The 23,735-nt window shown below is 47.1% G+C and overlaps 1 protein-coding gene across 4 annotated transcripts in view; it reads left to right on the top strand.

The window, feature by feature from the left end:
* ARHGEF7 (Rho guanine nucleotide exchange factor 7) overlaps nucleotides 1–23,735 on the top strand; it is a 120,767-nt gene that overhangs the window by 10,245 nt on the left and 86,787 nt on the right. For 3 of the 4 annotated variants that reach the window (XM_035557122.2, XM_050708301.1, XM_035557123.2), the window contains exon 2: nucleotides 2,279–2,365. In XM_035557122.2, coding sequence (XP_035413015.1) covers nucleotides 2,279–2,365 — 87 coding nt within the window. Of the gene's footprint in view, nucleotides 1–2,034; nucleotides 2,168–2,278; nucleotides 2,366–23,735 lie in introns of those variants that run through there. The other variant, XM_035557124.2, reaches the window with a different exon arrangement.

Genomic DNA, 23,735 nt, shown 5'->3' on the forward strand with positions numbered 1-23,735 from the left:
ACATATCTGGCATGTTTGGCCTTTTTTTTTTTTTTCTTATTGTTTCTTTAATAGGAAGGTTTTGCCCTCTAAATCAGGTGTCCTTCCTAATCCCTGTTTTGACCTATTCCCTGGCACTGTGAAATCTTCTATGAGGTATGTGCAGTCTCTTCTGAGGTAGTAGTTCACATATCTGGGTTTCTTGCAGTTACTGAATTTGGTGCTTAACTTATTAGGGACTTCGGGAATAAGGAGTGTTAAGTTGACACACCTGACTGTATTATGAAGCAAGAAGTTTTTTCTTTTAAGAGAAATCTAGATTTACAGTGATTTCATGATAGAGATTATTCTTGCTTGGAGATTATGGGTAATTTTAAGCTTAAGAATGAAGAGGCCTTGATGAAGTAGAAGCAACCAAGAAATAGCGGGTGCTAAAAAAGGGATGAGGCAGTATGACCTATAAAGGGAGATCAAAACCAGATATTTTGCAACTAGTGTAAGAAAAAAGTTACCGATTACAACTATATAATTACTGTGTATCCCATGTTAGACAGCAATATGAGGCAGGAGCATGCCAGAAGAGTAAGCCAGGAGTTACTAGCAGAATTCTCCAGAAACATTTCTAACAGTGGGTGTTGGGATCATTAGCTAAGCATGAGATTTCTTAAGAAAATTAAGAAGTAAATTAATTGGAGCAATCAAAACATATAGCAAACAATAAATGCAAAACTGGCAAAAACAATGCAAGGGGGATGAAGCTTATGATATTTCCAAGGGGGTCCTATTTCTTTGTGTCCTTTCCAAACTTACTGTGATTCCCATTTAGGCTGTCATACTCATGTGGGACTTCTTTGGCACTCCCTTAACGCTTTTTATATACTAAAAGGGTTATGGTTATTCTTAACCCACAGCAGTTTATCATAGTACCAAATAATTGGAGGAGTTCGGTGTGTGCATGTGCTTGCTTGAGAAAAGGAAACTTCTTCAGTTGATACTGATAGCAATTCCTTGTATTATGGAAGAGTGGCATTCATTTAAAATTAATCTGAATTTTGTGTTTAGAAAGTGAGAGCGACTGGTGTTGTAAATGTCTTTGTTCCAGGTTCAGCCTGCCATGCTGTTGTGTTTGTCAATGCTTGTGGTACCACGGGGTCAGAAATATCTGTGATGCTCTATTAGCTCTGCAGGAAGGCCCTACCTTGGTTCTGGCTCGATGCAATGTTTGGAGACAGCCTTGCGCTAAGTTTCAGGTGCTCTGGAGATGATGGATTAGGTGTGAGTTTACGTAGCCTTGACACACGTGTGCATGTAACAAAACTTCCTTTGCAGCGTACTCTGTAGGCAAGGGACGTGATGGCTTGCGGTGCCACCTTCGCTTCCAATGACTTCCAGTACGCTTTTGCTCTTGGCTTTGCTGCTCAAACAGAGCTACGTGTCCAGGGCTGTAGGTCTGTTTACCTCATGGTTTGAGCGATATTTTCTTTGGTAAAGTACTTCGTAAAAAATCAATGATTTTTTTTTTTTTTGGTGAAATGATGCTTATGTGCGCATGGTAAGTTAAAACGATGGCTGCTTTTCCTTGGGTAGCTCTCTGTTTGAGTTTCAGGACAGAGGCTGGACTGTGTGCAGGGTCTATATGGCTCCAGGGGGCACACTACCGAAGACGACTCCTTGTTGAGTTCCCTTAGGGCTCTCCTCTTCGTGAAGCGCCTTCTCTGGGCTAGGACGAGGCATTTTCTGTGCCTATCGAGCAAAGCCGGTTGAAGCCAGGCGCTGGAGCCGGTGGGTTATGAACTGCGGGCAGCGACGCTGCTCCCTCCGAGCCCTCCAGGCTTTCTGTCAGACTCCAGCCCTGCCAGACCCGATGCAGGGGGGGGGCGCCCCCATTTTGAGGGGAGGCTGCGGGTGGGGCCGGGGCCCTCTCCCCCCGAGGCGGCTGCGGGCGGGGGGCGGGTGTTCAAGCACTAATTTTACCAAGCAGCCCGCCTCCGCGCCCTGCCCTTCCCAGCCCCGTGTGGGGGCGGTCCCGGGCCGTCCCTCCCCTCCCCGCCCACCGCGGGCCGGGGCCGCGCTCCTGCGCTGCGTCCCTTGGGCCCCGCACGCCATTTCCTGCGCTCCCTGTTTACTTCCCGGGTCGGCCCCTGCCCAGGCACCCGTCGGCGCCGCCGCCGCCGCCCGCGGAGGGGAGGTGAGGGGCGAGGGGGGAGCGGGGCGGGGCGGGACGGGGCGGGGAAGGGAAGGAGTGGGGTGGGGTGGGGTGGGGGACCCCGCGCTGAGCCGGCCGCCTCTTGCCTTGCAGGTGTTCCCGGAGCCGCGCACGGAGGCCGAGTGCCTGAGCAACATCCGCGAGTTCCTGCGGGGCTGCGGCGCCTCCCTCCGCCTGGAGGTGAGTCCGGCTCGGGGGGAAAGGGGGGGGCCGGGGGGCGCCGGGGCTGCCCCCGCTTTGAGCACAAGATGGAGGAGCCGCCCGTGTTCCCCCCCGGGGCGCTGAGGGGGAAGGATGGCTGCCGCGCCTTCCCCGTGTCCTGACGCCGCAGCAGAGCCCTGCCAACTGCCATCTTTGCCGTGCCTGCCTTCGCAGGGCTGCGAGCTAACCAGCCCCCCGGCGCTGGTATATTTAGCTGTAGCAAGTACACGCTGCTGTCGAGCTCGCCTGGTGCCTGTGTGGGAGAAGGGACTGATGTAATCTGAAATAGTTTCCAGCTTCTCCCCGATGGCAAGCGGGTGGTATTGTGATTTCGGTACTCGCAGGCGCTTCTTTGGGTGGAAAAAAGCGGCTTCTGCTGCTCCTGAATGCAAATTAGCCAAGCGTTGCCTTAATCAGTTCTCAGGTTCTTACAGTACCTCTGGTCCTGCCTGTAATTTTTGCCAGGCAGTAACAGAATAGCATTAAAAAGACTCCGATTGCTTTCCCGAGGCCTCTACAGAGTGAAGTACCATTAGTGAAATTAACGATACTTACAGGGCTTGTGTTTCGTCTTAGGTTCTGTCATGGGGGAAGATCTAAAACCTGTCTTTTTTTTTTTAACTGTTCCTTGTGAAATAAGACTTTATGCTCTTAGCTGGCCCCCCCCCCCCCCCCCCCCCCAGCCTCCTAAAAAAAAATAATCTAAAATTGAAAGGGTGGAAAACAAAAATCTACAGGATTCAGAAACCAGGTTTTGGGATGAGCTTTGCATTGTCTTAAGCATTCTGTTTTGCCTTACAGCAGCTGACTTTTTTTTTTAATGGCTGTGCTAAGTCATATTTTGAACTTGCACATGTGAGAACCGATCTAAAATTCAAGTAGTAGACATGTATGAGCTAGAGTGAGTTGGTGAGTGAGACGCTTCAAGTCTCCATTCAGAAATAAATGGAGTACTGCAAATGTCAAAGCAAAAGGTGGGAAAAAACACCATGAATATCCATCTCTCTTTACTCATTCCCTAGGGCAGGTCTCTCACTAAGCTTGGAGTTGTTTCAATTGTAACAGGCTGGGAACAGACAGTGTTGCAGCTTGGTCTCTTTTGTAGTTGTGGTAAGCTTTTGTCAGCTCTTTTGCTGAGAAGGACAAGAAAGTGAAGAAAAACGATTTAAAAAAAAAAAGATAATTTTGGTCTTACTCTCAGAACCTGAATACTTTTTGAGCATAACCAAATTGTTGATGTGGCCTCAGGGGCTTCTCAGCCAGATTGCCGGAAACTCCTTTCTTACGTGGAGGTAGCTGGCTGCCATAGCTTCCAGCTCAGCATGTTGGAACAGGAATTATTCCCAAGCTACCAAGAGAGGTGAGAAGCTGGCAGGAAGGGGCACAAATGCTTGGGCGTATGGAGCCTTCTGTGTGTGCCTTACGAACTTTGGTTATGCTCCTATGTTGGTTGTTCCCTGTTGTTTTCTCATTAATTTCTCCAACCCCCTAGCTGTGGCCAGAGATGAGAGGAATGGCAGCGCGGATTCAACAAGTGATTATCTGGCAGGGGCCTGTCGGCTGTCCGCTGATCCTGGGCTCTTTTTCCTGCCTCCTTTAACAAGGTGTGAGTCAGCCCTCGTGGATCTCTGCCTCGCTCGCTGTGGGAACTGGGGAGATGCCATAGCTTCTCCACGCAGTGTCTGTGTAACGCTTCCTTACCTGGCAGTCAGGCTTTGGAAGAGGGTGGTTGCTCACTTTGAAGGCTGCCTTCGGTTTTTGCATTGGGTGAAGAGCATGTCTGGAAACAGTGAGAGGGATTTTTTTCAGGGGCAGATTATTTCAGAGGGCAGGTGATCTAATAAAGAGTTAATGGTGAGTATAAATAGCTGATAAACTAGTGGATGTGGTTGTGATAATTTAAATAGAAGAAACATTTGAACAGTGGCAGGTATCAGAGGGAGCTCTAGAATGGTGCTGGGAAATGTGACCTTGTTCTATGCGTGAATGTGGTTTTCCTAAGTGTTCTTTGTGGAGTTCTGCATGGTTCTACCTGAGACTGGCATCGAGTTGTATGTGGCCAGGTTGGGTGATTTCTCTGTATGGTATTTGGAGTGTGGTACAAAGACGGCACTGGTTTGCTTAGCTAAGGTTCAGCATTGCACAAGCACTTTTAGTTCCTAGATCTGAGGTAGTCACGGGTATAGTGGAATTGTAATTTGACAAAGCTGTGTCAGAGCTCCTTGCTTCTTAGTCTGTGCGGTTCTGCCTTTGGAGCCTCTGTTACGGCACATTTGAGAACTTGATGAATGGTCGTGGTTGATGGAGAACTGTGCTGCAGTAGTTGTTTCTTTTAGATGTTTTCCTCTATGATGTCCATTTATGGAGGATGTGATGACTACTGCATTCCTACCGTAAAGATAAGGGACAGAGGTGAGAAACATTTTTGATTTGGGAATGTTCTGGTGTCTAGAAGTTATCATCTTCTCCCTCTCCTCAGTAAGTTTGAGCTGTTAAGTTACATATTCAGAAAGGATAATTCAGGTTCTAATGAGGACTGCTGTTCCTCAGAGGAAACCACTGGTTCCTTTTTTCCCCTGCAGTACTTGATGTTTAAGTGTTCCAGAGCAAAATGAATGCTTAATCTGGAGTTTGCAGTAATCCTTTGTAAATTGAGATCTGTGTTGGTAAAGCAGAAATAGTTTCAATAAATAATCAGAAGATTGTTCTGCAAGTATGGTCTTTTAATACTTTTTTTAAAATAAAGATTTCTCATAGACGGATTAAAAATTGAGACCTGTTCATGAAAAAATGTTCCTGAGATCTCAACTAGGGACTGAATATGCAACTCCATATTGCTTTTTTTTCCCCCTTCTGGAAACTGTTCATGTTTGCTTAGAATAATTGGAGTGTCGAGCAGTTTGAAGCTTCGAAGCTTCAGTGCATACGACAAATGTCTACGTAGATAGAACAGACTGTGGAACAGCTGCCTGCGTTGTAAGTTCACAACTTACTCTGCGGTTTCCTTCGGGAGGGTACAGTAGCTATATGCTGCTCTTACCATTCCTGTTTGAAGGGTCGTTTTCCCACACAGTTTTATCTTTGGGTGAAAAGACACTTTAACTATATTGCCTTTAAAGGAAGAAAGACCTGCTTGTCTAAATGGGTTCGGAGGAAAGGCTTGCAGCATAACCGTTGTGCATGGTGGACTCCGCTCTGGAAGAGTATTGGTAGATCCGTGTAATCGGTGTGGGACTCACTGCAGACACGCAGCATCTTCCACAGAAGTCTGGCAAGAGACAGAAATGGAAAGGTGACGGTCACGGAGCGTTTGTTCCTGTCGGAGCCCTAATATGTTTCTCTTGTAATGATTGTCTTGTACCTGTGTCGTGTTACTCTGGGTTTGTTCCGTTTTCAAAGGAGTCTCAGCTTCCTGGATAGATGCACTCTTTCCTCTTTCTTTGATCAGAGCTGCTTAACAGCTTGTGGGGCCAAAAACAGGACATAGAGAAATCTTTGTCTAGTTCAGCAGCAGAGAGGTTTGTCTGGGGAGTGGTTAAATGTAGAATAAGTAATAGTTTTGTTCTTCTATTAACCTGCAGTGCTGTCCGGTGTTTAAAGGACCGAGCAGTTGATGTGTCCTGTGAACACCACCAAGTCCTACTTCCTCAAATTCCCTGAGTCGTATCTTGCAGCGTTTTTCTGCTGGCTTTAATCAAAGGAAAATGATTATTGCCTGCTTAACTGCAAGCGTGTCGTGAGCTCAAAAATATTTCTGTTATACTGATGGGAGAGATGGCAACTGGCTCATGGAAAAAGATAGGTGAGCCATGGAGTTGAGCCTTTTCTGTACCTGTCGGGAGACCTGCGTACTTCTGTCATTCAGGATGCTCACTTTATTACAGAGGCAGCAATGCCAAAATCAGGATTTTATTTCTATAGTAAATTTATTAAAGGAGAAGTAAAACAAGCCTGGTCTCTTGTACAAGAAGGATTTACCTTTAAGGTTCAGAACACTGCGTGCAAATTTGGGGAATGAAGTCTCAAGAGCTGTGAATTCTATCAAGATAATACAAATGTGCCTGTAATGCAGCTGTGGCCCTGGGGAGAAGTTTGTGAGGGATGCCAATATTCTGTTAGACCAGGTAATCGTTTGGGAGTAGGTTTTTATGTCTTTCTCTTCCCTCCCCACCCAGGCGTGGCAGCTCATCTGTTAGGTGATGCTGCTTTTCTCCCCGAGCCTTGTGTATTTCCTTAGGTTGTTACGGCTGCGGTCCTGCTGCCTTTGTGGCTTTGGGAAGGTATTCTGCAAGTTGGCGTTTGAAGATCTGTTTGTACAAGGTGCAGAACTAAGCTGCTAGCATGAATGGGCTTAGCTGACATCTGCTAGTGAATTAGGAGCGGCGAGGGATCTTGTACGGAAGAGCTTTAGGCCAGTATTACAATGATACTATAGAAATTCAATCACACACCTACCCTTCTGGTGCTTGTTCTGACTCTCGTCTTGCCTTGTCAGGATAATATTTTCTTTAGATTTGCTCCTTGGTTTTATTCCAATAGAAGGAATGTCTTTCTAACACAGGAGGTGTGCTACCAGATGTCTTAGCTGAGTGCCTTTCTGCTGCTTTGTCATAAATATTTTCCAGCATTTTGATGTTTTAAAGTTACTACTATTTATTTCCAGTTAAACACTGGAAAATTTTTATTTGGAGACTGGGATCTTGGGTAGATTTTTGTTAAGAGAGGAATTATACGAAGAATTTATACATCTTTAGTTAAAGATGTCTCCTGTCTTCCCTTCTTCTGATTTCTGTCCTTTTTCTCACGTATTAGTTTTACAGTTCTGTAAATGAATGTTTCATGCAGTTCTTTCTCAATTTTCTTAGTCTATTTTGCTCATCATAAATAACAGTCAAGTACAGCCTGACTTGCCTTACCGGAATTCTGTTAGCATATCTTGGAACATTTCTAAGACAGGAAGATGCTATTACTTGGCTTTTTACATAAAATTTTTTACAGAATGGCTTCTTTATGTGATTTGAAGGATTCTTGCGCTCAAAGAGGAAGTCTAGAGCGGTGATTCACAAGTTTACCAATTCTTTGTATTCCTGTTGAGGAGAAGGCTTTGAATATTACTTTGTTAAAGGTGTCTTACAATAATGTGGTGGGAGAGTTCTTTTTTTAAAGAATTCTTTTTTTTTCTTTAAGGTCAAACCAGTTCCTCATCTGCGTGCTGTTAGCATGGCTCTGTGCGTGATGAGGTGACACAGAGGCAGAACCATACGGTGTGGGACAGAGGAAAGTTGGCACAGCTTTAGTGTGTAAGACACAGCCTAACACATGAGCGTGCCCGACAGCATTTCAGATTCTCGCCCTGGTCACTTTAACCTTCCTTCTCTTCCCATGGGAGTTTTTTTTCGTGGCTCTGCCTAAACTGTTGCAGCACTCACAGTGTTACGTTGTGCTATTGCTTGTAAACCAGTGATTTCAGTGGTTTTCATTAAATAGGAGGAATGATTCTCTCTGTTGAAGTACGTGTTCAAAAGCACCTCATACTGATTTGAACAGTGAAATTTTAAAAAAGAGGGGGAAGAAACCCAAACTCTTACAAAAATTACAAAAGTGAATTGCAGGTGTGCCTCCCTAAGGAGTACTGTAACAAAAATGGTTGGGGAATGTGCTAGCGTTTTTTCGGCTACTTGGGGCTGTATTGAATATTCCTTGAGTAAAAACCTGTTCAGAGATTTTGAGTTAGACCTGAAATGTTTGTATACCTGCAAATTATTTTGCCTTGCATGCTGACATAAAGCCTGGAGCAGGAAGGTAAGCCAGCGTGCTCGTACAGAGTCCGAGTAGCTCGGTGAGTCTGCCACAGACATCGAGCCGTTTGTCTTCACTGCATGGGCCACGTGTGAGGGGCGTCTGGCGGGGCAGGACCGGTCCAGGACATTTCAGTGCACACAAGGAGAGTTGCAGAGATGTGCTGCTCTTCTCTGCTCCAGCTATTGTCTGGTTTGTATCTGCTGAGGGCACTTTGTGCCGCTGCCTGGATGAATTGCTCTGTGGTTTGGGAGAGGCCTCAGTGTAACCGCTTCGCTTGTGGGGTTCGTTTTGTTCCTGAGATCTGAATTAAACCCTCGTTTCACAATTAAAAGAAAAAAAGTGTATCGTGCTGTTAATGTAGAACGCACAGCAGATCTCAGCATTGCAGTCGTGTGCTCAAATATAGCCCATGGCTTTCACTAAAGGGTTGCTGTGCTTTTTGATAGAAGAGGAGCTGATCGTGGGAGGGGGAAGTGTGGGAGCTAGGAAAATTCAGAGAAACGAGAGAGAGCCAGAGGGGAGGAGGCTTTTGGGCAGAGCTTCAGAGACCCTGAGGAGAAAAAAAGAGAATGCAAAGGTTGCTTGCTGGCTTGTGCTCTTCTCCTGACTTGTCAGAGGGGTTTGGGCTTTCTGGTTTCCTTAGCCCTCCCCTGCCTTCCAGCTCTCTGGTGGGAAGCTCAGCGGGGAAGGGCCGGTCTGCTCGCTTTCTGAACTTCTTTTCTGCTTGGCCCTGAGCGACGAGCAAGCAGTGCGGTGGGAGCTCCAGGTGAGAAGACAGCTCGTGGGCGAGCTGCTCTGCTCCTTCAGTCCCAGCAGGAGAGCTGCAGCAGCGTGCTGACCCGCCGGCTGAGGGCAGGGAGATGGCGGCGGGACAGCGCCGCACCTGCCGCGAGGTGAGCGCCGAGCTGTGAAGTGTGCTTCGGGAGGCGGTTCTGTGCACGTGTCAGAGCCTCTCTGCCTCTTATTCTTTCCCTGTCCCTTTACAGAGAATGGGTATGGTCGTGTTGGTTGCTGTCGTGGTTTTTGCAGGTGACTCGTGAAGTTGTGCTTCAGAGGTCCTGCCACCTCCCTTTTCTTAAATGGTTTTTAAGACTTGTGAGAAATGTAACTGACAGATGTACTGTAAACAGAAATGAAGGTAAAGCTTAGGTTGTACAACCACAGTTGTGTGTGCTGAATGCAATTACCTTGTTGTTAGGTGTCAGCTAAATTTCCCAGGCCTCTGTGTGACACACACAATCTCCTGACTTGGAAGGGACCCATAAGGGTCATAGAGTCCAACTCCTGGCACCACACAGGACCACACAAACCCAAAACCCTTTGTCTGAGAGTGGTGTCCAAATACTTCTTGAACTCCGGCAGGCTCAGCGCTGTGACCCCTGCCCTGGGGAGCCTGTCCCAGTGCCCGACCGCCCTCTGGGTGCAGAACCTTTCCCTAACACCCAGCCTGACCCTCGCCTGTCCCAGCTCCATGCCGTTCCCTCGGGTCCTGTCGCTGTCCCCAGAGAGCAGAGCTCAGCGCCTGCCCCTCCGCTCCCCTCGTGAGGGAGCTGCAGGCCGCCATGAGGCCTTGCCTCGGCCTCCTGCAGGCTGAAGAACAACTCTAGCAGAACAGTGGATTTGAAGATGACCCGAGATGAGGACTATGCAGAAGAGAGTCCAGCTCCACAAAACGGGCTGCCATTTTGCTTTTGTTTACTGATTTCAGCAGAATCTTCTCTTGATTTTTATTTGGGACTTAGGAGGTGTTTTATGTTGATGCTGTGTGAATATGATGCAATATCTAATCTAGATTGTCTGTGGTTTGCTGTGATTTCTTAAATGCTTCCAGCTTAGCAGCTATTCCTGACTTCTGCTTGCATGCAGATTTGTTGGTATGTGTGGGAAAGGTGCTGTGCAGTCTGTTCTGGAGACAAGGTTTTGCAAGCCTGATTTTTGCATTAGTCTTGATGAGAGGAGAAAAGTACCTCACTCACTTCCTCTAATTTAAAGGAAAAGGCGTATTAGAATATGGTGATTTTTGCTTTTCCTTAGGGGGAATTAATCTTATCTTACCAAGTTCAGCTGAATACCCAGATAGCTCTAACTCTTACATGTTTCAGCTTGAACCCTCTGTTCCGCTGTAGTTACCTGGATTTAGATGTTTCATCAGATGTCAGTGCTATTGAGAGCTGGAACAATAAGTCTGCCCAATGTGGGAAACATTTCTTTTTTTACGTTGCTAGCTTTTTCCAGGTCTTTACGTCTTCCGGGAAATACTGAAAAATTCTAGATACTAGAGAAAACTGTAGTGGTGGTAACCTCGGACTCCTGTTACTGAAAATAAGATGTCTTCAGCCGTGTCGCCTCAGTCCATCGCCTCACCTGTCTGATGGAGCAAGCGGTGTCCTGATAGCAGGTCCAGAGGGAAGGTCAGGTTTGGGGGAAGACGATGGGGTATTTCAGCAGGTGGCAGTCTCTTCTCTGAATCCGTGCAGGGCCGGTGCTGCAGCCTGCTGTGGGAGAGAGGGGAGTAGAGAGAACGATGTCTTTCTGTCAGTGCCATCTTGTGGGCCAAGCATAAATACAGATTCTGAGTGCTGGTGGATTAAAAAAGAAGGGGGAAAATCTTTCTTTGGGGTGCTCTAAAAGGTTTCCTAAGGTCTTTTCGCCCCACTGACAGATTTTGCTTCTGGAAAATGGGGCAGGTGTTTTCAGAGTGAGCTGTGTTTCCTGAAGAGGCTGGGCTAAAGGCTTATATCCAGCAGGTGAAATATTTGATTGAACTATCTTTCCCCATAAGCTGTTGCTGAAGTTGGGGGGGGGCGGGGGGGAACACCAAAAAAGAAAAAAAAAAACAATTTTTTGACTTTGTTGTTTCACATAGCATAGCATTGCTCTATTTCATCATCAAGTTGGCTGCGCTTCTTTGTGTGCAGTATTTAGAAACAATTAACTAGAGTTGCTTTTGGGTCCGATTTAGAAACAAACCATGAGAAGCTGAGCCAAGCCCCTGCTCCAATACAAATCCTCAGTGCGACGGGTGGAGAAACAATAAAGGAAAAACTCGGGGTGGGAAACAAACTAGCAAACAAATACGAGGCATGGCTAGCTGTTGTACTAATGGTTTGTGAAGGGCAGCCTTCACAGATTCTCTTTTAGGAGCACTGGGTGATTTTTATTTATTCTAACTTTTAACACACCCCCTCCCTATTTTCTACCCTTTACTCCTCACTTATTTCCCTTCTTAGGGTGGTTAGCGGAGAGAGGATCAGTGGTGTGGTTAGTGACGATGTGGTGATGCTTAATAGTTTTATTATATGTGTACTCGTTGAATATCCTGTGAAATTCCTACCTGATCAAGTCTTCTCCCTCTGATGTCCAGTCTCGCTTCACGAGAACCTCCAGGCTGCTTTGTGTGGTCGTTTTAGGGGATCTTTTACTGGAAGTGCCAGCGAAATTAGGTCCTGTTGTTATACGTCATAGGCTGGAATAGGTGCTGGTGCTGCTGCAGAACAAACCAGTGCCCTGGTTTTAGTTAAATCATCCCTCCCTTCTTTCCCTCGTCTCCCAGTTCTCTGAAAAGGGGCTTAACTGGTTTCACTCCCTTGCAGATCTCTGAGCCCATGGATGGAAGGGCTGGGAGGGCACCTTTCTGCTACTGGTGTTTGTGGTGCTGGAGAAAATGAACGGATCCTCAATTTGTAGGGTGACTGAAGTGTGCTGGGACCTGTCTAAAGGGGTCTCCACCCTCCATGCCCAAAGCACACACTCTCTCTGTTTTCTTCTTTGCACCAAGTTCCCCTCTAGAAGCGTTCAGAGCAGGGACTGCAGGTGTCCCAGGGCAGTCTGCGTGCTGGTGACGGTGCTTGCACGTCGTGCCGTGGCCGAGCAGAGCTTCCGCGTGTTTCAAGCACCGCCGTGCGTGGCCGGGCACCGGGCTGCTTCCTCTGAAGCCAGGAAAACGAAGCTGAATTGAAACGGCGTAAAAATAGTTGGTGGTGGGATTGGTGGTGGCTCGGTGTGACATTTGCTGGTGGTGAGTCGGGGTGAGATGAAGCGAGCCGAGAGAGCAGGTCTGTCCCCTGCCTTTGTTCTCCCCGACCATCGCTGCTTGCGCTGTTCCAGCCCGTGCTGCTTGCGGCGTGTGCCAGGTGCCTCCTGGAGCCAGCTGGCTGAGCAAATCCACAGAAATCCAACCCATTCCCTCCCACCCCCTAAAAAAGGAAACAAAACAAAACTGCCCACAGTGCAAAATCGTGCTTCCCCCAAGCCCACGCTGCTGGGATAGCGAGCGTGGTTCGATTGGAGGGGAAAAAAAATAAAAAAGAGGAGGAATTAGGGCCGTGTCGTTAAGGCTATGTATTTCAGCAGTTGTCTGGATCAAGTCTGAAATCCTGCTCTAGTCTTCAGACAAAAGATATTAGTTTTGATAATCCCGTTGATGGGCAATTGCTCAAGGCCCTGCCTTTGTAAGGGGAGGCTGGTCAGGTCGGAGGCATCCACCAGCTCGGTGTTTGGTTTCCTTATAACTCCGGCAGCAAGCAGCTACTGCCTGAGTGTTATTTTTACCGCCTTTAGTTACGTTTTGCCTGTTTCGTGCTCGTTTCTAATGAGTTATGAGCAGAAACACCCCTTGCTGTATTTTTAGGTGAGCTGCCGTGGTCGCTGTTAAGGGTTTGTTGCTTCCCTGCCGGTCTCTGGCGATTGAGGTTATTTTCTCCCATCAGGACCGACCCCCTGAGCTGGATCTCAGTGTGATGGTGGCACAAAGGGCTCAGTGGAGAAGAGAGTGCGCCAGGACCTCCTCTTTGGCAGCAGCAGGCTCCTGGCGTGGCTGAGCTGTGTGATAAGCGGCACCTAACGCGTTTGGTGATGCCAGCCTAAGACGCTGCCCTTGCGCGTTCCTCCTCCTTGCCGTGAGCCAGCACGAGCGTTTGCGGGGCCAGTGGGTGAACAACGGGGACGCCACCTCCACCTACAGTTAGTGGAGCTTCTCAGCTGGATCAGGCTGCTCCTCGGATGTTTTCCAGTTCGTTTGACTGGTACAAAGCAAAGCAGCCAGAAGATGGGGGGTGGAATTGATCAGCCCCCCTACCCCCGGACGCTCTCGCTTGTTCGCTCAAGTAATGAATAAAAATGAGGTTTAGGGAAAAAGACAGCCCTTAATGCTAAAAGTCTGTCAGCAGGCAGTGCCTAGAAGCAATTTTATTTAAATCAGCAGCCACAAATGCTTCTACCCGTGTTAAATGAACTGGGTCTCCGTGCAAAACGCGTTGAAACATATTTTCCTTGCATGTTGTGTGTGTTTATTAGCTGCATAGAGCACCTTTGGAAGTGCTCGCTGAACTGATGACCACGTTCAGTGTAAAAGCAGCCTCAGTGCAGAAATGACAGTGTAGTTGATCATTTTCTGTCTCTTCTTCAGGTTCCTTGCGCATGTTAAAGCGTTTTAAGTGTGTGGAGATAGGGTAATATCCCCCTTCCTCCTCCTAACGATTGATAGCCAATGTTTAGGAAAGTGCTTACACTACAGATACGGAGCAGGATGTTAATCTCCACTAATCTAGTCATCATTAGGATAAACCATGTAAATCTCTCCGCCCTGCGGGCTGGGGAGCTGGGTAAAGTAAATCACAAGAGAATGCGTTTTCACGCCCTCTGCCTTAGGCTGGTTCTCGTGTCACATGAACGTCTTGCAGAAGGTAGCTTTCACGTACAAGTACAGCTAAAGCATTTTTGGTGCTTGGCAGTGAAACTGAACGAGCAATCCTTCATTGTTAAGATACAAAGTTGTTGTAATTAGCTGACTTTGATATTGTAAACTGCTGATAGTTAAATTGACCACATCTGGGTGTTATTTATGGCCTGAGTTAATTACCTGGCTTCGAGGGCTCTGCAGTTTTGAAGATGCCTGTCAGCTTGTTGACTTCTTTCCTGCCTCTACTTGCTTGTTAAGATGGCTTATCTTCTAATTTTTTGGTAATACTGCTTGCTGGGAGAAGTACCCTGTTCTCAAATGTCAGTATGTCACTCACAATTAAGTGACTGATTGTAATTTTATTTATAGCTGTTGTCAGCAAGTGAAGAGGAAAACGCAGACGTTCCTTTAGAGCAGTCCAAAAACCTCAGATCTAGGGAAAGCACCATCTGAGGCAGAAACGAGAGAGAGTACTGTAACTGACGGTGAGACAGACTGGTTTTACGAATTAAGGCACTGAAGAGCGTGCGATTTGGTCTTGTTTTGCACAGATGTAAAACAAAACGAACCAAAAACAAACAAACAACAAAAACCAGAAGAATTGATTTAAGGTTAGAAGTAGGTAGGTTGGGTGCTTATCTTTATATTGGAAAAGCATTTCAGGACCATGAAGTAACTCGTGTGCCAGACTTCCCTCAAATTATTGTAGCTGTGAATGCTAGTAAGGCTGTGAAAAGACCGAAGAAAAGCTTTTTGGTTTTGGCATAACAACCTCACCGGGCCCCCTGTACGTGTGTGCTGTGATAACATGCCGTCGCTTGGTTTTCTTAGGGAACCCGTCCCGGTTCCCCTGGCAGGCTGTTGGGTACTCTTCCCTGTGCTGGCTGCAGGAGGTGGTCTCAGCCTTGCGCTGGAGTCGTAGTTTGCAGGCAAAATCAGCTCTTGCGCGGACATTATCCAGCACTACTGGGGAAAGCGCCGCAGACTCACAGGCATTAAGTATTTTGGCTTTAAGGTCCTCGATGAAGGATTACCGTCCCTGTTTCCCAGAGCCCTCAGGCTGTGGTGTCGGTGGCAGGGCACAGCTCCCGCAGACCTCGGCTCAGCGCTGAGTGCTGACCCTGCCGCCGGGCAGCCTGAGGGCAGGCCGTGGTCTGTCCCCCCAGCAGCCCGTGCTGGTGCCTGCTCCTCGCCCTTCCCTGCTCCAGCACAGTGCTGGGCAGGCTCCGAGGTGAGGTGGTGCAGGAAGCTGGGCTGGCAGGGCTCTCCAAGCTCACCCTTTCTCTCCCTCACCCTTCCTCTCCCTTTTCTCTCCTGCCGATCCCGTTGTCTGCAGGGTTCAGGGGAGAGCTGGGGCTGGCAGAGAGCAGGGGAGGGCTGCTCGCAGCGCTGCCTCAAAGCCACTCGAACCCTTGTAGAACAGTCGCCTGGATTCCTGAGCTGCTGAGGAGACGAGCAGTGGATCAGCTTGAATGAGATGACATTTCTGCAGTGATGTAGGAGTGTTGTGACAGGGGGAATTCATTTTCTCTGCTGCAGCCGTCAGCTGGCTTCACCGCAAGGCGCACGGTTTGCTGGCTTCTTACCGTGCCTCCTGATTTCTGCAGTAAATGACACGGGCATCTACAGGGGCAGCTTTTGTGAGCTTCAGGCTCAGTGGCAATTCTAGTTCAGCACTGCCTACCGCTGCGCCAATCTCCGTGAGCGGCAGGCAATTCATTTTGGAGCTAAATTGCAAACCAGGACCCGTTTTTCTGAAGTTGTTTTTAATCCAGGTGAGTGAAAAGACTTGCCCGGGTGAGTTGTAGAGCGGGGGAGTTAGGACATCCTGGGTGGGAGGGATGGACTGGGAAATGAATTTGCCAGTAAGGGCATTTTAAGGCTTCCTGATCCATCCTTTGACCTGCCTTGTCCTCAGTACTGAACGGGGAGAGAGACCTCGAGGGAAACGTTAACAGTTGCACAGTGTACGGTGAATATGCAGGTCACTTCTACGTGGAAAAAAAAGTCTTACTCGAGTCCTGAACCCACTCAGCGCCTTACAATGAAAGGGACAATAGGCTCAAAAACCGGTGGGAAGGAGAGGAGGCAACTCTGTAGTTGAGAGCATGCCTGGGGAGGAGTGGGATTTCCTAAGGCTGTTGTTCTCTAACATTTCCCTTCCCTTACTTTCAGCTCTGTCTCCTGGACCGCAACTGAAGTTAGTGACAGAGCCTTCCTTTTATAGGCAACAAAAGAAACCTCTCCAGAGGGTGACCTACGGTGCGTGGGATGTTTGTCCCTCTGGGGACAGAAAGGGAGACAGCACACATCTGAAAATCAGGTTCCTAAAATGAGACGAGATGCAGTCTTGGCTTTGTCATTCTTCCATAGCCTGGCTCCTTAGTTCTGGATGTAGTTGTGTCCTGGGGATGGAGTGGGACAGTTGCTTTCTCGTAGGGGCGCCCTCCTTTGGTGTTAGCATCTGGACATTTTGGGACTTCTGAGAAATGCCCTGCTCTGTCCTCTGCAGGTGGAGTCCTCTGGGAATCTGTCTTCTCTGTGCGTGCAGATAGGCCAGTTTAAAGAGAAGAAGGAAAAAAAAAGTCAAAGGGTTTTAAGCTGATCAAAATACGGTGTTTTTTTCCTTTTTTTTTTTTTAGGGGACAGTTTCTGGTACATTTTGGAAGAATTTTTTGACAGATAGGATAGATCCAAAGCAAGGGGAGCTGAAGTGTTTCAGACTTTGCATTTCCCCAAGGTGAATTCTGACAAGCATTGTTTTCTTGTTCTGAGTTCTGGTAACGACAGAATGGGGAAGGTCTGTACAGGATACTGCTAATAAGGTAAAGCACAAGGCAAGTGCACTTCATGAAATATGCCACAAATGTTTGAGCTTCAAGAAAGCTCTGGAGAAAATAAAAAATTATTACTGTGAAGTGTTAGCACTGATGGGGCTACCAGCCTTGATGCCACGCTTGTGTACTAATGACAAGATTTTACACCCCTGCGTGGTGCACATCACTTGAAGATGGAGCTTCTGTGTTGTGCAGGGGTCGTGTAAGTTGGCCTTCCGTCGGACTTGGGCTGAGAGGAGCTGTGGTATCATCGTCAGTCGTTAATCCTGTGCTTTGGCAGTACAAGATTGACCCAAAGCAGCCATAGGCGTTTGTTAAAGTAAGCCAAATGTGTACTGCAGTAAAGTAACCCAAATACTCTGGTTGTGGAAAGCCTGCTGGTCTGCAGTAAAGCCTGTCTGGCATCTGTGGGTGTCTTTTGAAGAGACTGGAGCTGTTGGAGTGATGTTGTACTGCAGTGCCCTGCACCTGGAATGGGACCTTGGTGGTTTTGCTTCACCACTGAGAGTTCGGAAGCAGGATTGATTTTCACCTAATTGCCATCTGTGACTGCTCTGAAGTTTGGGTTTGTTCTTGGTAGTAGTTAATGCAGGTCTCGTTAGAGGAGTGTCCTCACTGCTTGCTGAGTTTTACCAGTTTCACGAGATAAAACTACCCGAGTGAAATAATGACACTTTTGTGGCAGTGCCTGCCTTCAGGAAACTGGTGATGCTTGAGGTGAGGTACGCTGAGGTTAGTTTGAAATGATCCTGATTTTAATATTAAGGCACTTTTTCATCTTTCTACGTTTCTTTTGCTTCTGTAGAATATGGAGGCTTTGCAGTCCTGAAGAAGCTCCCTCAGGTGCCGTTCCTGCAAGTTAACGAAGGACGTGAAATTCCCCTCAGAACATGGAACTCTTCCCCTTTGTCTGCCCGGCTTTTTAAAACAGTCTCTCCAGGGGGATCTGTGCAAGCAGATGCGGCCTGCCTTTGGAGTCAGTGAGCTGCCTTGTTCCATAGTTGAAGAACCCTTTGCTCAAGCAACTTGCGGTGAGCACAGCTGCAAGTTCCTGCTGTGTCAGAGCTGGAAAAGAGCTGGGCAGAACGCCTTGGCCAGCAGTGAAGGCAGCGGAATGGCACTGCGAAGGAGACACCCTTGTGCCGGAAGGCACTAGGGTGTTTCATAGGCCTTTAGGGGTTAAATTGGAGTCACCATCCCTGGAGGTCTTTAAAAGACGTTTAGATGTGGAGCTTAGTGATATGGCTTAGTGGAGGACTTGTTAGTGTTAGGTCAGAGGTTGGACTCGGTGATCTTGGAGGTCTCTTCCAACCTAGACAATTCTGTGATTCTGTAAATTGCTTGGGAAGCACTGGTGGCTGATCCTGGAGTTAGGGTGATGAGTTGTCATGAAGCAGAACTTGCATTACATAGGTACAATCCAGACATCACATCACAGCTTCGTTTGAAGCACGTTGTAGGATCTCAATTGTAAAAAGTAGTAACTCCATTTTAAAAGATAGTGAAGGTACGGGTTAGAGTGTGCCTGCGTCTGGGGGAAACTGCGTTTAGAGCTGCCAGAAGGTATCGCGGAAGCTACTGCGGATGCTTTAAGAGCAATCTTCGTAGCTGGTTTTATTGTCTAGGCGCTCTAAAACTAATTCTGCTGCAAGGCACTAAAATAAGGAGTACGTACCGTGTGTGTAGTACTTTACCAGGTGTGCAGGACTGGGCACCGTGCCCGTTTTGTACAAAATGAGGCAGGCTATTCTAGGAGTCTTGCAAAGGCTGGTGTAAAACCAGGGCTGCTTGACTAACTTACTGTACAAAATAAGCGCTTTCAGTCTGCTTTTAAAAATGAATAAGAAGTGTGTTTTAATCATTATTTTACGGGTCAGATGTGTCTAAATAGTGTATGTTTTCCTTTCAAGCCCACTGTGTTGCTTCCAAGAGGTTAAAAACAGGGTATTCACTTGGAATTTTTCACTAGGAGTTGGGTTGTGTTGAAAAACTCCAGTATGGTCCTAGGTTTTTTTCTGTTAGCTTTTCATTCTATTTCTTGCAATGTATCTAAAAGGATTTCTGTACTTTGAAAGAACTTAAATATGTTCTTCTGGATGCAAGGCAACTTCTTGGTGATGTCTTCCACGAAGATAACTTTGAGCCAACAGCTTTTTGAGATAGTGTTGCTGGAGCCTCTGAAGCAATTCCAATTTGTTGGAGCTGTATCTTTGTTCTCTGATGCTTCTGGAACATCCCTTCAGAAAGACTTCAGCCTAGAAGTGCGTGTTGTGCTCTGCTGTATTACCCTGTAACTTCAATTCTTCCTGCTCGCAGCATCTGATGCCACTTCTCATTCATATGAGAGGAAGCAGTGGGACTTCGGAAAGCTGTCAGTTTGCAAACGTTTGTTGCTTTTGATTGGGAACGAGGAGGATACCCAGTGACTGTTCAGGCGAGATTTGGGTTTAGACAGAGGTGAATGAGATACTTACTCCACAGAAGGTGAGCGTTAGCATCGCTGTGCCAGGTACACGGAACAAACCTAGTACTGCACGTGGAAGCTCTGTGCTACTGAATAGCTTATTCATAGCTCCTTTGTTACTGAATTTGCTCAGGATTCGAAGTCTTGCTGCCACTGCTTTCGGTGCCATGCTGCTCTGCATTGGTGCAATCCTAGTCTGGATTAAAAATTGCTGTAATTGCCTCCTCCTGTTCCAGGAGCCATCCAACAGCACACAAAGAGCTCTCAGGGGGCAGCTTTGTGGATTCAGCCTGCTTTTGCTATTTGCCCAGTTGGACACGAGGGAGAAGCCTTTGCTTTTATTTGGTCAGCTTAAGGCACTGTCTGCAGTAGGCTTTAAATGCGTGATAAATTGCAGCTCCTGGTTACGTGTTATCTTTAAGTCTTAGGCTGTATTTTTGGGTGTGATTAGACAGAGAAAAACTTCTGCCTCTTTTGTAGCCAGTCTAGATGTTACTCACTGTTACCTCCCCTGCTTTAAGAACCAAGGGAAGCGGGCGGGCATCACCTTGGGCGTTGCTTGATGTGAAGCCTGCTTTTGCCAGGACACCGTGCCTGGTTTCGTGTTGAACTCCTCTGAGGCTGGGTTCTGTTTCCAGTGTATGACTCTGCAGCTAACGGGTGTCTGCTTTGATCTCACAGTCCAAAGGTGGAGCTCTCGAGATTGCTGTCAGTCGCATCAGTATCCTCACCAAGGAGTTTCACGTGTTTTTTTTGGAGTGTTGTAAGGAAGATTACAACCTAAAAAAGGTTTATATGTCCTCTTAATTTGGCCGGTTTTGGTTAACACTAAATGACAGTACTACATTTATGTCAGTACAGTGATTTCTGTGATGAATTGTGTTTGAGGATGCTGCAGCTCCATGTGATTCGTCTGGTATCCTTTCTTCTTAACGTGTTATGAAAATGACATTTCAGTTTTAAGTGCTTCCCCGTGGGGCTTTTGCTTTCTCTTGAAGCCTCATCCTTAACGCGCCGTGCTTAACTTTGATCTGGCGGAGAAAGTCGTGAGCCTCCAGCAGAAGTCCCATTAGAACCGACCGTCTCGTCTTGGCAGTGCCAGCTGCGAAGATGGGGCAGGGTAATAATCCATAGCTCGTTCCTCTAGGCTCAGGCTGATTTTTATGGTGTTTAAATAGCAAAAATTAAATGGGGGGAAAAAAACCAAAATGTGTTAACATTTTGTTATAAAAAAACATCACGTGATATATTATCATCGGTATTGTCTGCTGTAGCTATTGGCATAGTGATAGGTGGAGCTGTTTCTTCTCACTTGTCTTTTTCTTTATTTAAACCTAGGCGTGCTCGCTGGTTACTTCTGGCGTGGTGCAGTTTGGTGCATGCTGGCGTTTAAGCTGTGCAGTCGGTGATGCTGGCCCCACTGTGCCCACCTCTCTTAATGGTGAGCGCAGCCCGTTAGCTGTGGGCTGCCGATCCCAGCAGCCTGCTGCCGCGGCAGTCCCACCACTTCCCCTGGGACAGACGGACAGCGCGGTTGCAGGGCAAGGTCTTTCACGTGGAAGGTGACGGCTGAAAAGCTTCCTGCAGCTGGCTGCCCGGTGGCTGGATCGAGCACAGGGGAGGTGTGTGGGGTACGCCCGCAGAGGGCACTGACTCAGGATCGCCCCTTTGGGTAGCGGGTTGCAGTTGTAATGGCGTAGGGAAAACGTACTGCCGGATTTATTGCGGGTAGTTTGGCGTTACGGTGTTGCTTTATCTTCCAATATGACTAATCAATTGCTTAACTCTGCTGCCGTAATTGAAAAACCAGGTCTGGTATGTGGCTTCGAGAATCTGGGAAGTAAAGGCTAATTATTGCTGCTCGAGCAGGGTTTAACTGAGGGGTTTTCTGTAGTGATGAAACAAACTTTTTTTCCTATCTTGATTTTGGAGATTAAAAACGTAGGAATAACGTGACTGTCTGCTGACCTAAGGATCATAGAACCATGAAATGGGTCGCATTGGAAGCGACCTTAAAACTCACCCGGTTCCAACCCCCTGCCATGGGCAGGGACACCTCCCACCAGCCCAGGCTGCCCAAAGCCCCATCCAGCCTGGCCTTGAACACCTCCAGGGATGGGGCAGCCACAGCTTCCCTGGGCAGCCTGTGCCGGTGTCTCACCGCCCTCTGAGGGAAGAATTTCTTCCCAATATCTAATCAAAATCTACCCTCTTCTAGTTTAAGACCATTCCCCATTGTCCTATCATTATCTACCTAGTATCTAGTGAAGAGTCCTTCTCCATCTTTTTTATAAGACCCCTTTAAGTATTGGAAAGCCACACTGAGGTCTCCCCAGAGCCTTCTCTTCTCCAGGCTGAACATCCCCAGCTCTCTCAGCCTGTCTTTGTAGGAGAGGTGCTCCAGCCCCGATCACCTTTGCGGCCCTCCTCTGGGCTTGCTCCAACAGGTCCACATCTTTCTTGTGCTGGGGGCGCCAAACCTTGATGCAGCACTCCAAGGATGAGCGTACAAATTCAGGTAAAAGGTCTGTTTAGCTTGTGATCCTGTGAGATAGCGGTCTGTAGTGGGTGCTTGGGAGAAACGGTATAAGAAACGATGAAAATGCGGAATGACCCTTTTGCTGTTAAATCTACCCAGCTACTTACAGTCCGTAGCTGAGGAGCTTCTTGAGGCATCATGGATGTTATTTGTGTCACTGTATTTGTGATAGCTCCATGGACCTCCTGTGGCTTTTTTGTCTCTTTCTGAAGCTATTTTGAGCTTTTTTGACCTCCATGACTTCCTATGACAATGAGGTCCATGGTTTAACTACGGATGTTATCTAAAAACCAACCAAACAAACCAACCTTTCTTTTGTTAGTTCAGCTGCTGCAGCTGTTGGGAGTGGGTACTTCTGTTCTTACATTATGGATAATCTCCACGGTGTATACATGACTTCGTGTGACACTATAGTATACCTTGCTACATCTCTGTACCTTTACTTGTTCTACCATATTGTGATGGACCAGAGCAGCAGTTAAGATGTGGAGGCAGTATGCAAAAAACAAAAGCAATTCATTTGTTGCCTCAGACTTTTCTAATTGTTTCCAGTATTGCTTCTTTTGGACCTCCTGTTTTGGCTGATCTTGTATCTGGAGTTGTTAGCTGACTGTCCTCTTTTATCTGTTGGTGGGAACAGCTAATTTAGAGCTCATCTATTTATGCAAGTGAAATTCAGGTATCCCCTCTGCCCCCTTGAGGTGGTGGTTTTGCTTTTGTTAGCACTGGATTGCATTTTAACATGCTCATCTACAAAGGTCCTATGGTAGCTATTTGCTATGGATTCAAATATTGGTTAGCTTGAATTTGGTATCTTCAGCAACAACAGAAAGCTCGCTCTTCATGTCGTTTTTGAAACCACGTGTGCAGTGTGTTGAGAAGTGCAAATCCTAAGTCAGAGCCTCTGGGACACTTTTGATAATCCCTTCGTAGGGAAAACCAACTATTTGTCTACGGCTTTTGTTCCTTCTTGAGGCCTTCTGAATCTTCCCAAGGAGTGCTTTATCACGTATTGCCTTTGTTTAAAAACAAAAATCATCCCTTGGTGAGGTGCCTTCTCAAAGGTCATCCAAATAGGGTGGGTGTGTTAACGGGACTACCCTGTGCTTGCTGACGGTTGTTTCAAGGAGTGTTGATGTGTTTCTGAAACATTACTTCTTTCTACAATAGCACTGTCAATTCTTTTATCATATTTATTGCAAACCCCTCCAATTCTGGCCTTTATTATAGCTTTTGCTAGTTTACCAGGCTTAGGCATTTGCTTTACTGGTGTGCGGTTATCCAGACCTCTTGCCGGATCTCCTTCCTGGATCTTTAAAAGCTTGGTTGGTGTTTGCTGCCTTCCGTTTCTCTGCTACTGGAGCTCTGTCAAGTACAATGTTGCATGCTGTCCTTACAATTTCAATTCAGACTTCGGCTTCTCATTGAATTGACAGGTGTCATTTAGTCCTGGAAGTCACAAAGATACCGTGTTTGATCGGTCCTCCTGACTCTTCAGTGAGTTCTAGCATGGGGGTGAATTGTATTTATAGCAATTCCCAGGAGAAATGCTGTATTTAAAGGCAACCAAAGAGTCTGCCATTTGAAGATTAACACAGATCGTTACAAGTAAGGAATGGAGTCCAGGTGAACTGTACATAAGTGTGTCCACTCTTCTGTCTAAAGAAGAGGTGAGTGTCTGAGATCTATAGGGCTCCAGGCGTGGGTGGCATAGAGACGGGGGAAGATTTTATTCCCTACTTCTTGCACGGGAGCTAAGGGTTACATGGGGAAAAAGCTAGCAGTTGGCAAGGTTGCGGCAAATGAAAGGAAGTGATTCTTCACACTCTAAGCAAACTGCGCTAATGATTTCTGTGGGTTTTTATAGAAGCTGAAGATGCACTGATTACAGAAGTGACTAGAGAAGTCTGAAAAATCCATTTAAAGCTTTTAAATGCCGGTAGTCCCTGAGACAAACTGTTGGAAGAACATCTTGGTCAAGTATTATTATGTAAAATATTTGCTTTCCTATAGTCTTCGTTATTGGC

Source organism: Cygnus atratus, chromosome 1, assembly GCF_013377495.2.
Source record: "Cygnus atratus isolate AKBS03 ecotype Queensland, Australia chromosome 1, CAtr_DNAZoo_HiC_assembly, whole genome shotgun sequence".
Classification (NCBI taxonomy): Eukaryota; Metazoa; Chordata; class Aves; order Anseriformes; family Anatidae; genus Cygnus; species Cygnus atratus.